Genomic DNA, 13500 nt, shown 5'->3' on the forward strand with positions numbered 1-13500 from the left:
AGAAGAGTAAAAAGCATTACATGGAAATGAAATAAATAAGAATTTAAAATCCCCATGATAAGATTCCTTGAGCAACTATGTAACCTCAGTTAACAAAGCTGCTGCAAACTGAGCTCATTCAAACCCGGCCTGCCTCTGCCCTCCCGCTGCATCCTGACATGCCTGCAGACTTGTCCCTGTAATTCTGACTCTCTACGACAGGAGCTCCCTGGCAGAGAGCGGGTCCCCAGAGGGTCTGGAAGACAGCCTGCTCCTTTGGGTAAATTCAGGAGAAAGGAAGCCATGGAATAAAACTATTTCTCAGAGTGTGGGCTCAGTCCACTTGCATCTAATTTACTTGGGGCCCTTGTTTACAATGGTGATTTCCACACCCAGCCTCCATCTCCTGAACCAGAATCTGTACTTTTAAACCAGGGCCCCCTGGTGATTCTGAAGCCCACCACACTTGAATTCTGCTAGTGTAATGGAAAGAGTCGAGGATTTAGAGCCAGAAGATCATATAATCTCTGTGGACCTCAGTTTTCTTATCTGTAAAATGGAGATAATATCTTCTTACAGAATGGGAAGAAGTGTGTGACAATACTTCCAAAACTGTGATATAAAGAGGCATGTAAATGACCACTGAAAAAGAGAAAAATGCCACATTGTTTTTGGAGATGCTCACTACGCACCTTATCCAGCTGGGATCCAGACACTGATTCTGTACCTTCAAGTAGTTCGGCATCTTTCAGTCTACCTGCAATTCTCATGGCCAGAACACTAGCTTTTCTTACTCTGGGTAGATAGCTGCATGTGGGACCTCATTTCTTGGTCCAGCTCTCCCTTTCATCAGGGAAGGCACCTGGCTTCTGGGCTACCTCCACTGAAGAATCTTCACGTTGCTTGCTTGTGGATCTAGGCCTAAGTGGGCCATAAGCACTGAGATCCGCTTCTCAATTGGCAGGGAATGCATGTGAGAGCATTGTCTGAAATCCCACTGCCCCAGGAGCTGCTAATTGGTCAGATGACATCCATTAACTACATGAATGGACATTCTCTAGTTGAGAAATGGAAAGTTTGCAAGTAAGTTTGAAAATGAGCATTGTCATCAGTGAGATGACAGGCGTGAGAATCACCTAGGGAATGGCTGAGGCTCAGATTCCTGGGATCGACCTATGGAGTCTGAATTGGTAGGTCTAAGCCTGCTCTGGTAATCTGCATTTTTAATAGGTATCCCAGGTGATTCTGATGCAGTGGTTCCCTGAATCCATGAGGAGAAATGCAGGCTCCCTTTGAATGGTTGAATAGCACCCTGTTGAGGATACAAGTCCCTGTTGGAACTGGGTGGAACTTTCCTGCTCCCTAGAAGCTGTTGCTAGAACTGATCTTCCACAAACGTGCTCCTCCACAGTCTCCCTCTTAGTAAGTGGCAGCTCCACCCTTCCAGTTTCCCACACCAACGTGTAACCTTCCCTGTGGACTACTCCCTCTCCTCTCTCTCCTCTCTGCCGCCACTGTCTCTTGATTCTCACTCTCTACCCTTCCCCTCTCTCCTCTTCTCTCTCCCTCTCTTTTTATCTCCCCACCATGCAATCCATCAGCAGACCCTGTCAACTCCACCTTCAAAATATTCCAGGCCTGGTCCCTTCTCACCAGCATGTCCTATTACCAAGGCACAGGCTCATTCCTGAGGTACCAGAAGTCTGATCATGTCACTCTCCTGCTCAAAACCCTCCGGCAGCTTCCCAAGGCCTTCTCTGACCGAGTTTAAAGAAACAAAATCACGTTTCCCCTTCAGCCCTCTTGTCCTTCCCTGATTTAAGTTTCTGCACAGCTCTTGACACTATCCTCCATATTAAATAATTTACCTGTCTATTGACTGCTGCATAGGAGAATGTGAGCTTTAGGACAGGAATTTTTGCATGTGTTTCCTGCTATAGACCTAATTCCTAGACCAGTGCCAGGCTCATAGTGAGTGCTCAATAAATATTTGTTGAATTATTTAATGAGTGAAAGAAAATTGCAACAGGCATTTACTATTCACCTAACAAGCCGGCACTAAGTGTTAAGTGTGCACATCTATGAGGGAAAGCAGGCATGGAAAAGGAGCTCTAAAACAGCCTTATGTTCCCCCTGTTTAGGAGTGGACCCATCTTCTTGCCGTACTGTGGCTGTCCTGGGGCTGGAAGGCTGAGCTTGTATTCTTGGCTCAGTAAATTCCATCCTGAGAATGCAATATTCCACACAACACACACATACTCTCTCTCTCTCTCTCAAAAAGATGCCCAGGCCAGCTTACCAATAACTAATTTAATTCATCATAATTATAGTTTCAGTGTCATAGCCTTTCATGGGAGCCTAATCATTATTTTTTTGTTAGAAAAATGCAGTCTGCATGCCAATCAGCTTAGACTTTTCCACAGTCGCATTTGTAAGTTGCTGGCTGCGTTGCTGTGCCTCTCTTTTTATGCATATAAAAGCCATGCCTAGACCTAGTGTTTCGGTTAAATTAACCTAATTCTCCATATCTGTAGACCACCTCCATCCATCTCTCCCTGCTTCATAAACCACTTTTAGAATGGGAATTGGGCCGGAGAACAAGTCTTCATGAAATAACAAATAGAGGGAATATAGTACAGACCCATGATTTTCTTAATTTGGGGCAGAACAGTGTTAAAGTTTGGTTTTATGTTTACCTAAATTTCCCGAAAACGACTACCCCTTAAACTTGCTTCAGATTGCTTTTTTACCTTGGTGCCCAGAAGTATGTTAAGAAATAACGTGATTTCTGACAATGAAGTGTGAGAAGCAGGTGTCATTCTGATTTTAAGGATGAGGAAACTGAGACAAAGGACATTTCCGCGGTTTCCACAGAGCCACCTTAACTGTGGTTGCATTCGAGTCCTAGAGCCTGGGACCCTCTGTCACTCTGTTCCCTTGTGTTCTGGAGGGAGAGTTTTGTTGGCAGCCAGGCCGTGAGCACACTCATGAGTATGCAATCCTTCCAGGTGCTACTTCATTAAGTTGTGACTTTGAGCTGGAAAAACCTGAGAATTTGACGCATGAAAGTTATATTCATTTCTTTTTACTCAAACTGGCGTTTTCCCCTTTCTTAAACCAAGGATAGACAGAGATATATAGCTTTCTACACAGCAGCCTCTTGTAATACATTTTAATATTCTGGTTTTCTCTGCCTTGAGTTTTGTGTCACTTTTCTGTTTTGTTTGTTTGTTTGTTTGTTTTCCCCAAATGTTGAGGGTTATGCCTCACTTTCTATTTTCATTAAACTAGAATTTCTCATCAAGACCCTGTACCAAAGCTTGAGTCACCGACTTCATTCTCACTATGTTCCCGGTCAGATATTCCACTTGAGTCAAGATCATCTGTCCTGCTAACCCATCAGCTTGCTTCTTTCTCTAGAACTTGTAAGCAGCTGTCAAGTTATGTCCAAAAGTTAATGCTACTGCTGCTACTCTCACTTCTTACCTGTGCTTTTTTCCAGCGTGCTGGAAATCTGGATAATCTCTGCTATATTTACCATTAAGCCTGATGTATAAAAAAATGACTCAAAGCTTTCTTACTGAAATCTCTGCTGATTAACCCCAGACACCTGAGCAGATTCTTAACCTAGGTCTCATGATGTATGTACTTGGGTTCCACTGGAGGGGTAATAGAGTGCGGCTGTGAAGAATCTGGAGCCAGACTTCCTGGGTTCAAATCCCAAGTCTGTCACCTACTGCCTGTGTGACTTAATCTGTGCCTTAGCTTGTTTATCTGCAAAACAAGGATAAAAACAATCCCTTGCTCTTATGGAAATTAAAAAAGGTAAAGTTCATAGAATAGTATCTAGCATATATTAAGCTCTATTTCAGTGTTAACTTTATTATTTTTTTTCCTCACGGATACAAGTCTTTATGAAGGCTATATTGTTGCATATATGGTGCTGTCTTTCCCCACTGGTTTCTTTATTTCTATTCTCTCCTGGAATACTGGGTAAATATTGATCTTTCGAGATCACCCTTCCCCTCTCATTTCCTCCTTTTCAGACCTAAATCTGAAACACAACTATCACCTAGTTTTCCCCAAGAGTAGGGTATCTGTTTGCCTCTGGAGCTGGCTCCTCATAGCAGCCTCAGAGTCTTAAGTTCTGTGCCATCCCGGCTTGTCAACGAGCTCCCGAAGTCTCTACCCAACTCCAGCTCCTGGGCGTGCTGAGGCAGAGGTGTGCACAGCCCGTTTGCCTCCTCCTGGTGGCCATGTTTGGGATTGGCACCAGTCCCATTGCGGGGGAGAAAGCCCTCTCTTGTCCATCCCTGCCCACCCCCAGCCACATCTTCCCCACCTTGGTTGGCCATTTATTTTATGGATGATGGCATCTGCTCTAATTTTTTTTGTTTCTTGGTAGCACAAATGGTCCTCTCTGCTACTGGAGCATTGTGTTTATACTTAAGGGTTGTGTGTGTGTGTGTTCTTTAAGGCCTATTGTCTCAGAAAAAAAAAAATTTTTCTAGGTAATAAGAAAAGCTATAGGCTATTCTCTTTTAAGTTCAGGGTCACTGAAAAGAATAATGGTTAGACATAAAATGACATTTGTTTCTCTTTTGTCTTCCTCTCAGGGGTCATTACTATCAGGTTGAACCATTTAAAATTGCTGATCTTTGACCATTTTTGACCCACAAAATGACAGTTTAGTACAGTTCAGCCTAGCACATTCTAACTGGTTAGCTTTCATGGGACATAGCTCTTCCTAGTTCACTAACTTCCCAATGAGACCAGATGGGAGCAGTCAGCAATTCTTCTTGCCAGAAGACAAAGCAAGTTAACTCCCCTGGGTTGAATGTTATTTCTGTCTCTTAAACATCAAAACCCATTTGTTTATTATAATCTAAACTGATTTTACGGAGCAGTGTCCATGATGAAGCTGGCAGCAACGACGATGCCGGAATCACTTAGTCCTTTTAATGCAAGTTTGTTTTACTTTCCAGTCTTTATGTATAATGCTTCCAACAAGGAGACCTGTGAGCACAATCACAGACAGTGCTCCCGGCACGCCTTCTGCACTGACTACGCCACCGGCTTTTGCTGCCACTGCCAGTCCAGGTTTTATGGAAATGGGAAGCATTGTCTGCCTGCAGGTGAGGAGTGCTGGCTTGATTGGGGATGAGGGCTGCTCCATGTGTATTTCTGCTGCTTGCTTGTTTCTAGCTGCCACTGTGAGCTCTGCTTATGAACCTTGCCTCTCCACTGTTTGAATCAAAGAGCTAGCAACTTGCAGGTGCTCAATAAATGTTCGCGGAATGAACACATTTGGGCTGATTTCCCATTTTGAGGATTAACCAAAAATGTTTCCTCTTTTCGCCAGCTCATTAGAGTCAAAGTAGATGGGAGAGAGAGGATGGGAGAAAAGAGATCGAAGGCAGGTATACTTAGATGGATAATTGGTTGGTTAGGGAACGGTGAAAATGGCTGAAGGTTGCATTTTGGGAGTTGTCAGTGGAATGATTTTATCTATGAGCCCATCCTCAGCCTCGACAATGGTCAAGGTTGACTGAATTTGCTGTTTTTCAGGGGCACCTCATCGAATCAATGGGAAAGTAAGTGGCCACCTCCATGTGGGTCACACGCCCGTGCACTTCACTGATGTGGATTTGCATGCTTACATCGTGAGCAATGATGGCAGAGCCTACACGGCCATCAGCCACATCCCACAGCCCGCGGCCCAGGCCCTTCTCCCCCTCACACCTATTGGAGGCCTGTTTGGCTGGCTCTTTGCTTTAGAGAAACCAGGCTGGGAGAACGGCTTCAGCCTCACAGGTGAGTAGGGCTTCTAAGAGGACTGATAGTCACCATTGCTTAGGTGGGTTTTTATTCAATGAAAGGATTTGCTTCTTCAGTGTTCCAGAGCCACAGATGTGTGGTTTTATGTTTGGAGGTTGTTGGGGATGGTTTGGCCTCATAGGACTACTTTAAACGACAGTGATTTCTTCTAAATGTTCTCCAAGGTGTCCTGAAAAATAAGATGATTACATTTGGGGCACTTGTCTTCTCTCCCCAATTTGTTGAAGCTTGTGTGTGAGTTGAGCTGTTATGCACAAATCTGTCAAATAGGGATGCACAAATGGTAATAATAGAGCAGCTGGAGATGTTTTTACTTCATGTGGAAGGGGATGCCTTCCCTCTTCTTCTACCTTCATGACTCCGATCTATAATAGTATAAACCAGTGCTTCTCAGTCTCTAACCTGCACGCAAATCCCCTGGGGCACCTGTGAAAGCGCAGATTCTGATTCAGAAGTCCTGGGGTGGGGTCTGTGGTTCTGATTTCCTAGCAAGCTCCTGGAGGTGCTAATGCTGGTCTAAGGACTACCCTTTGATAGATAAGAGTACAGAGGATACTTTTTGGCTTTTCATCTTTCCACCTGAAAAAGCTTATTTCCTAGTGGATTTATCTTTATTGCACAGAAAGTGCTAAGAAAAAAGTTCTTCCCCCACCTCCAGCTGTAGAGCTCAACAGCTATTTGTAGATCTTGCTCTCAATCAAGGTTCGAATAAAACTTTGAGTCAGAAGTAGATACATACAGTGTACCCAGTTATACTTGAATTTCAGATTAACAATGAACAATTTGAATAATTTAGTGTAAGCATGCCCTAAATATTGTATGGGACATATTTATACTAAAAATACATTCATTATTTATCTGAAATTGAAATGTAACTGGGTGTCCTGGGTTTTTGTTTGTTTGTTTTTGCTAAGTCTGGCAATCCTGGAAAGAAAAAGGTCAAAGATGTTCCCAGGAGTTTATTTCTTACAGAAAACAAGCTCCTACAGAGAGAAGTGGTATGAGATGTGGCAGGATGAAACCATGCTCTTTAATAGAAAATGTGAGGAAATGATGTTAGTACTTAGTACTAATCAACAGCTGTGAGTACTTAGTCTCAGATGTTAGATCATCTCCTTAGGCACCATCGCCAGTAGCAGTAGAAATTGGGAGGTGGACGCATGCACTGGTAATTCTTACTGGGATATGCAAGGCCTCTTTTCGTCCCTGTTCTGATTTTTTTCTCCTGCCAGGTGCTACATTTATCCATGACATGGAAGTTACTTTCTACCCAGGAGAGGAAAGAGTTCGAATCACTCAAACTGCTGAGGGGCTTGACCCAGAGAACTACCTGAGCATTAAGACCAACATTCAAGGCCAGGTGCCTTACATCCCAGCAAGTTTCACAGCCCACATCGCTCCCTACAAGGAGCTTTACCACTATGCAGACTCAGGTATGTAACGTCTTCACATCTGTAAAATGGGAATAATATGTGTCTCTCAGATAGTTTAGAGGATTAAATGAGTTACTACATGGAATATCCTTAGATTAGTGTGTGGCACATAAAATGAGCTCAATATAGTTTTTATTATTTTTGTTATAAAATATATAGTGTGAGTGAGCAGAGTGCCAGCTGCTATAACAAGAATCTCAATATTCCTACCCAATGCTTTTAAATAATAATAATAATAATAATAATAATATGATGTAATCAATATCAACCTTGTCTTTGGGGAGGGGTAGGGATCCTATAATTGTACACAGTTTTTAACTCTCCTCTCTGGGCCATGTCAAATATTGATTATTAGAATCTATACTTGTCCTATAACCTTATTTTATCCTGTTTTAAAATCACAGAAATAGATATTACAAAGTGTGAAACTAATGCTAGATTTAGAGTCAGAAGACAAATTCATATCTTGGATTTGCCATTTAAAATCTGTCAGAAAAAAAATCACTCATCTGAAAGCCTGTTGTCTCATCTTTAGAATGAGAATAACAACACCTTCTCTGTCTGCCTTCCATGGTTGGCATGTGTAAAGTGATGTGTTCTGTAAAACACCACCTGCATGCAGGATACTGGCTCAAACACAGGTGCTGTCCTGCAGAACAGCGGTTTGCTTTGAGTTGTGCCTTTCCTTGGCCCTTGCTTCCTCTACAGTGTGAGAGCTGGAAGCCAGGCAAGGATGTAGGAAGCGAATGAGCAGCAGAGACCTGGACCACGTACAGAATAGCCAATGGCCAGATAACTGGCCTGCACTCCAGACTCCCCGGAAACTTTCAGACTTACTCAAGTGCATGATGTTAGATGTCATCACCCCTGTGTGCTCTAGAGGATAGGCTTGTTAAAAGCTTGGGATGTAGAGTCAGGCCAACTTGAGTTCTAGTTCTAGCTCTACCATGTACCATCCCTGCATCTTAGATGACTTCTCCACTTCTGTAAGGCTCTGCACACACAAATGCAGAGCCCACCTTACAGGCTGTGAGGAATAAGGTGGTGCATATAGAACACTCAGTGTGGCTGGTGCATAGTAGCATTTACTCTTTGCATATGATAACAAGCAGTGATTGGCCCTCCTCTCTCTCAGCCTGTTAACTTGGCATCGACTCAGGTTTTTGGCTTGCAGGATTTTCGTGTAAACCCAGGAGCTTCCCAAGGGAACATGTTCCAGGAATTAGATGAAAAACTAACTATGCAGAAAAACCCACTGCACATTAAAATCTCTGTATTTAATACTTTTTCAATTTACCAGTTACTGTATGTGTGTCTTGCAGCTGTGACCTCCACAAGCTTTAGAGACTACTCTCTCACATTTGGTGCCATCAACCAAACATTGTCCTACCGCATCCACCAGAACATCACTTACCAGGAGTGCACGCATGTCCCCAAACACCTGGGCATTCCTACCACCCAGCAGCTGGATGTGGACCGTGTCTTTGCCTTGTATAGTGATGAAGAAAGAGTGCTTAGATTTGCTGTGACCAATCAAATCGGCCCTGTTGAAGGTAAAAATTTCTGTTGTTGTTCTTGGGCAAAAATTACATCTAACCTTCTTTCTTCTTTCCTTTTTGAGTAGCCTCAGAATGATTCACAGAAGTTACTAAAGGTTACTGAGTGCCAGGCTCTGTGTTATATGCTGGATATAAGAATAAATAAAGTCAGGTCCTGTCCTTGAGATGGAGACAGAGGCAGAAATGGAACTTTTAGAACAGAATACTCGCCAAATTTATGAATAAAGCATAGTACATGAGGCTAATTTGTAGCAATAATCATGTGCGCCCATCTGTATTAGTGTATGAAAATATACCATTGGTATACAACTGTGAACAAGGTGGGGCAAATTACTAGGGAGAATGATGCTGACAAGTATTTGTTATAATTGTGATAAGCAGGTACTGTGAGCCTAGTCTGGAGGTTCAGGAAGGGTATCCCCAAAGAAATGACATTTTAGCTAAACGTAAAGGATAAGAAGGATTTCATCAAATCATGGTAGGACAAAAAGCCAGTGCCTAAAACAAAACAAAATAGAACTGCATGTACGAAAAACCCACAGTTAACATTATACTTAATGAGGAAAGACTAGATGCTTTCCCTCTGAGATCAGGAAAAAGGCAAGGATGTCATGCTTGCTCTTCTATTCAACACCATGTCATAAGTTCTAGCCAGGGCAAGAAAACGAAATAAAAGGCATTGGAAAGGACGAAGTAAAGTTATCTATCTATATTTTCATATGACAGGTTCTTATATGTAGAAAATTTAAAGAATTTATTAAAAAATGATTAAAATAATTTCAGCAAGGTTGCAAGATACAAGATCAATATGAAAAATTAATCGTATTTTTACATAGTAACAATGAACAAACTGAAAAGGAAATTAAGAAAATAATTCTATTTCAAAAAATATTTAGGAATTTTAAAAAATAAGTGCAATACTTTTGCATTGAAACCTTTACATTTTTGAAAAAAAAACTTAAAAAGAAATAAATGGGAAAACATTCCATGTTCATGAATCAAAAAACTTAATATTGTAAAAATTGCAGAGCTTCCTAAATTCATCTATAGATTCAACACAATCCTGTCAGCTGGGCTTTTTGCAGAAGCTTGACAAGTTGATCCTAAAATTCACGTGGAAATTTTAGGAACCCAGATGAGCCAATCTTGAAAAAGAATAAAGTTGGAAAACTCATAATTCTTGATTTCAAAACTTAGAATAATCAAGATACTGTGGTCCTGGCATAGAGATAGACATACAGATAAGTGAGAATCCAGAAATAAACACTCACGTTCACTGTCAATTGATTTTTGACAAGGGAACCAAAACAATTTGATGAGAAAGACTAATCTTTTTGAAAAAATGTTTCTGGGACAACTGGTTATCCACATTTAAAAGAATGAAGTTGGACCTCTATCTCACAGCACATACAAAAATTTACTCAAAATGGGTCAGAGATCTTAATGTAAGAGCTAAAATTTTAGAAAAAAAAAACATAGGGAATTTTTGTGACCTTGAGTTTGGCAATGGCTTCTTAGATAACGATACTAAAAGCACAAGCAACAAAGGAAAACAGATAAATTGAATGTCAACAAAATTTAAAACTTTGGTGCTTTAGAGGACACGATCAAAAAAGAGAAATGTTTGCAAATATATACTTAGTAAGGGACTTATATGTAGACTATATGAAGAACTCTTACAGTTCAATAATAAAAAGATAAATAAGCAAAGTAAAAGGCAAACATTTTTGGATAGATAGTTCTCTGAAGAAGATATGCAAATGTCCAGTGAGTACAAACACACACCAAAAGGTGCTCAACATCATTAGTCATCAGGAAAATGTAAAATCAAATCCACAGTGGATTTACATGGATATAGATGGATATAATTTCAAAACAGATAATTGTTAGAAAGGACGTGGAGACACTGAAACCCCCATACATTGCTGGTGTGAATGTAAAATGTGGAAAACAGTCAAGCAGTTTCTCAAAAAGTTAAACACAAAATTACGATTCGATTGATCAGTTGGACTTCTGGCTGTATACTCAAGAGAAATGAAAATTATGTCCCCACAAAAACTTGTACATGACTAGCAGCATTATTCATAATAACCTGAAGGTGGAAACAACTAAAGTGTTCATCAGTTGATGGATGGATTTCTAAAATGTCATATATCCATACAGTGGACTATTATTAAACATAAAGTGATGTACTGATACATATTACAATATGAATGAACTTTGAAAACATACTGAGTGAAGGTAAAGAGAAGACATATTGTATGATTCCATTTATATGAAATGACCAAAATAGGCAAATCCACAGAGAGAGAGAGTAGATTATTGGTTGCCTAGGACTTGGAGAATAGAGAGGATAGGGAATTGATAACTAAAGGGTACAAGGATTTTTTTTTTTTGAGGTGGGGGGGAATTAAAATATTCTAAAATTGATTGTGGTGATAGTTGCACACTCTGTGGATATACTAAAAGCCATTTAATTGTGTATTTTTGTTTTGTTTTTTTTTAATTTCCATTTGCATGAATGTGTACTTTAGTTGAGCGAGTTGTATGGTATGTGAGTTATATCTCAATTAAAAATAGCAGTAGAGGGAAAAAACAAAACTCTAAACCAATGGTTCTCATACTTCAGTCAGCATTAGCCTCACCTGTGTAGCTTGATAAAAATGCAGTTATAATGCTCGATAGGCCCATGAAGGCATCAGAGGATGTGAGGAAACTTGAGTGCATATTACTAAGTGAATTCAGTCTGAAAAGGCTACATACTATGTGATTCTAAGTAGATGACCTTCTAGAAAAGGTAAAACTATAGAGACAGTAAAAAGATCAGTGTTTGACAGATGTATAGGGGAAGGAGAAGAGGGATGAATAGGTGGAGCACAGGGCGGGGTGTTTGGGGCAGTGAAACTATTCTGTATGATGCTATAATGGTGGCTACATGTCATTATGTTTGTCAAAACCTGTAGAACTGTACAACACAGATTAAGCCCTAATGTAAACTGTGGACTTTAGTTAATAATAATATATCAATATTGGTTTATCAGTTATAGCAAATATAACACACTAATATAAGATGTTAATAAGAGAAAACTGCAAGTGGGAGGGGGCGGCTATGGAAATTGTACTTTCTGCTCAATTTTTTGTAAACTTAAAACTTCTCAAAAAGTCTATTAATTAAAAAAAACAAAAAATGTTAGGCAAGCCAGAGGATGAGCCTGTGAAGTCAGGGAACTCTACAGATAGGAAATGATTGTCAGATCAAGAGGACATTTTCATTATGAAAACCTATAGGGAGTGTTTTCCTTTAGAACGCAGTAGGCACAGGAGGAGAGAGAGAGACTGTCTCCCTTATTCAGCTCCATATTGAGACTGCTGAGCCCTGAATCGGTGCCTCAGAGAGGTGATTCCGTAACTTATGGGCGATTCTATGATTTATCACTGGAGAGGATGGCTCCTTAAGCCTCTTCGGGCTCAATATGCAAGTGTCACTTCAGCAATACGATAACAGGAGATTAAGGTAAGAGAACTAGACTCTTCTAGGATGCAGAAGTGACTTGAAATGAGAATCAAAGTTTGCTTTTTTCAGTGAGTGTTTGGTTTAGTTTTAGGAAACTTGGTTTGGGGCATAGGCATTGAGTGAGTGTCCAAAGATGGGATTGTAAGGCAGTGAATTAATAGCATGGAGGTATCAGTTGATTTTAGGAAAAGATTGTTGTTGCCTATTTCTCAAGGAGATATTTAAAGAAAAACAACTGGGAAAAACATTCTTCATCTTCAAATGTCTAGTTCAGCCCTTTACTGGGTGTAGGCGCCTGATCTGTAAAAAGAGCAATTAGTGGAAGAGCCTCCCAAGCCACAGAGTCTCATTCTGATTCTGGAATCATTTAGGGACAAGACAGATCTCTGGGTGTGTTTTCCCTAGAGACATACTAAATGAGAGTAATAAACTGGCAGGTATCAAGTTATTAATTTGCCTTTAGAATTTTATATGACTTTCCTTTCTAGCCCAAGTCTGATACTAACAGTAATAATAATAGCAAAGAATGGTATAGCCAAGCACAGTTTTAAGCATCTTTATAAATTAACTCGTTTAATCCCCACAGCAGCCTCTCCCCAATGTTGGGTTTATTACGCCATTTGACAGAGACCAAGGCATAGACTTGAAGCAATTTTCTTGCTCACAGCTAGAAAGCAGTGAGCTGGGACTCAAACCTGGGCACCGGCTCCAGGGCCCACTCTTAACTCCTCCTGGCACTGGTCGTCTACGTAAAACACTGCTGGCCTCGGGGCTGCCTCATAATTTAGACCAAATTTTAAAAGGAGTGTGTCTTTTTTTAAAAACTATATCTGCACTGTGTGTTGTCCATTCCTATAGAAAACAGCAGTACTGTTCATTCTCTCTGAGCAGGAGAAAAGAAAAAGAAAACCTCTTTTTCTTTCTCCCCCTCTCAGTGCATAGCAGTAACTTAAGAATCTCTCACTTTTTCCAGAGGGAGCGATTATCTGGTTGGAATGCCTGTGAAACAGCACAGCTGCCCCACCTGATGTGGGAGCTCCTGCTTTCCCAGGAATCAGGAGTGCTGATGTTTCTTCCTACTGAGCAGTCTGAGCGTTGGCCCTGCCCACTACCCAGCCACCCTCCCCAGGCCTCAGTGTGGGTTGGCTGTCTTTTACAGGGTCCTAGAACAGGACTC

At 40.9% G+C, this 13500-nt stretch overlaps 1 protein-coding gene across 2 annotated transcripts in view; it reads left to right on the forward strand.

Annotated features, from left to right (window-relative positions):
* Window positions 1-13500, forward strand: part of NID2 (nidogen 2) — a 57582-nt gene that overhangs the window by 19605 nt on the left and 24477 nt on the right. For both annotated transcript variants that reach the window (XM_006920188.3, XM_006920189.2), the window contains exons 5-8: window positions 4965-5114; window positions 5548-5793; window positions 7050-7250; window positions 8573-8803. In XM_006920188.3, the coding sequence (XP_006920250.1) occupies window positions 4965-5114; window positions 5548-5793; window positions 7050-7250; window positions 8573-8803 (828 nt within the window). The remainder of the gene's footprint in view (window positions 1-4964; window positions 5115-5547; window positions 5794-7049; window positions 7251-8572; window positions 8804-13500) is intronic.

Source organism: Pteropus alecto, unplaced genomic scaffold, assembly GCF_000325575.1.
Source record: "Pteropus alecto unplaced genomic scaffold, ASM32557v1 scaffold86, whole genome shotgun sequence".
In the NCBI taxonomy this organism is placed as follows: domain Eukaryota; kingdom Metazoa; phylum Chordata; class Mammalia; order Chiroptera; family Pteropodidae; genus Pteropus; species Pteropus alecto.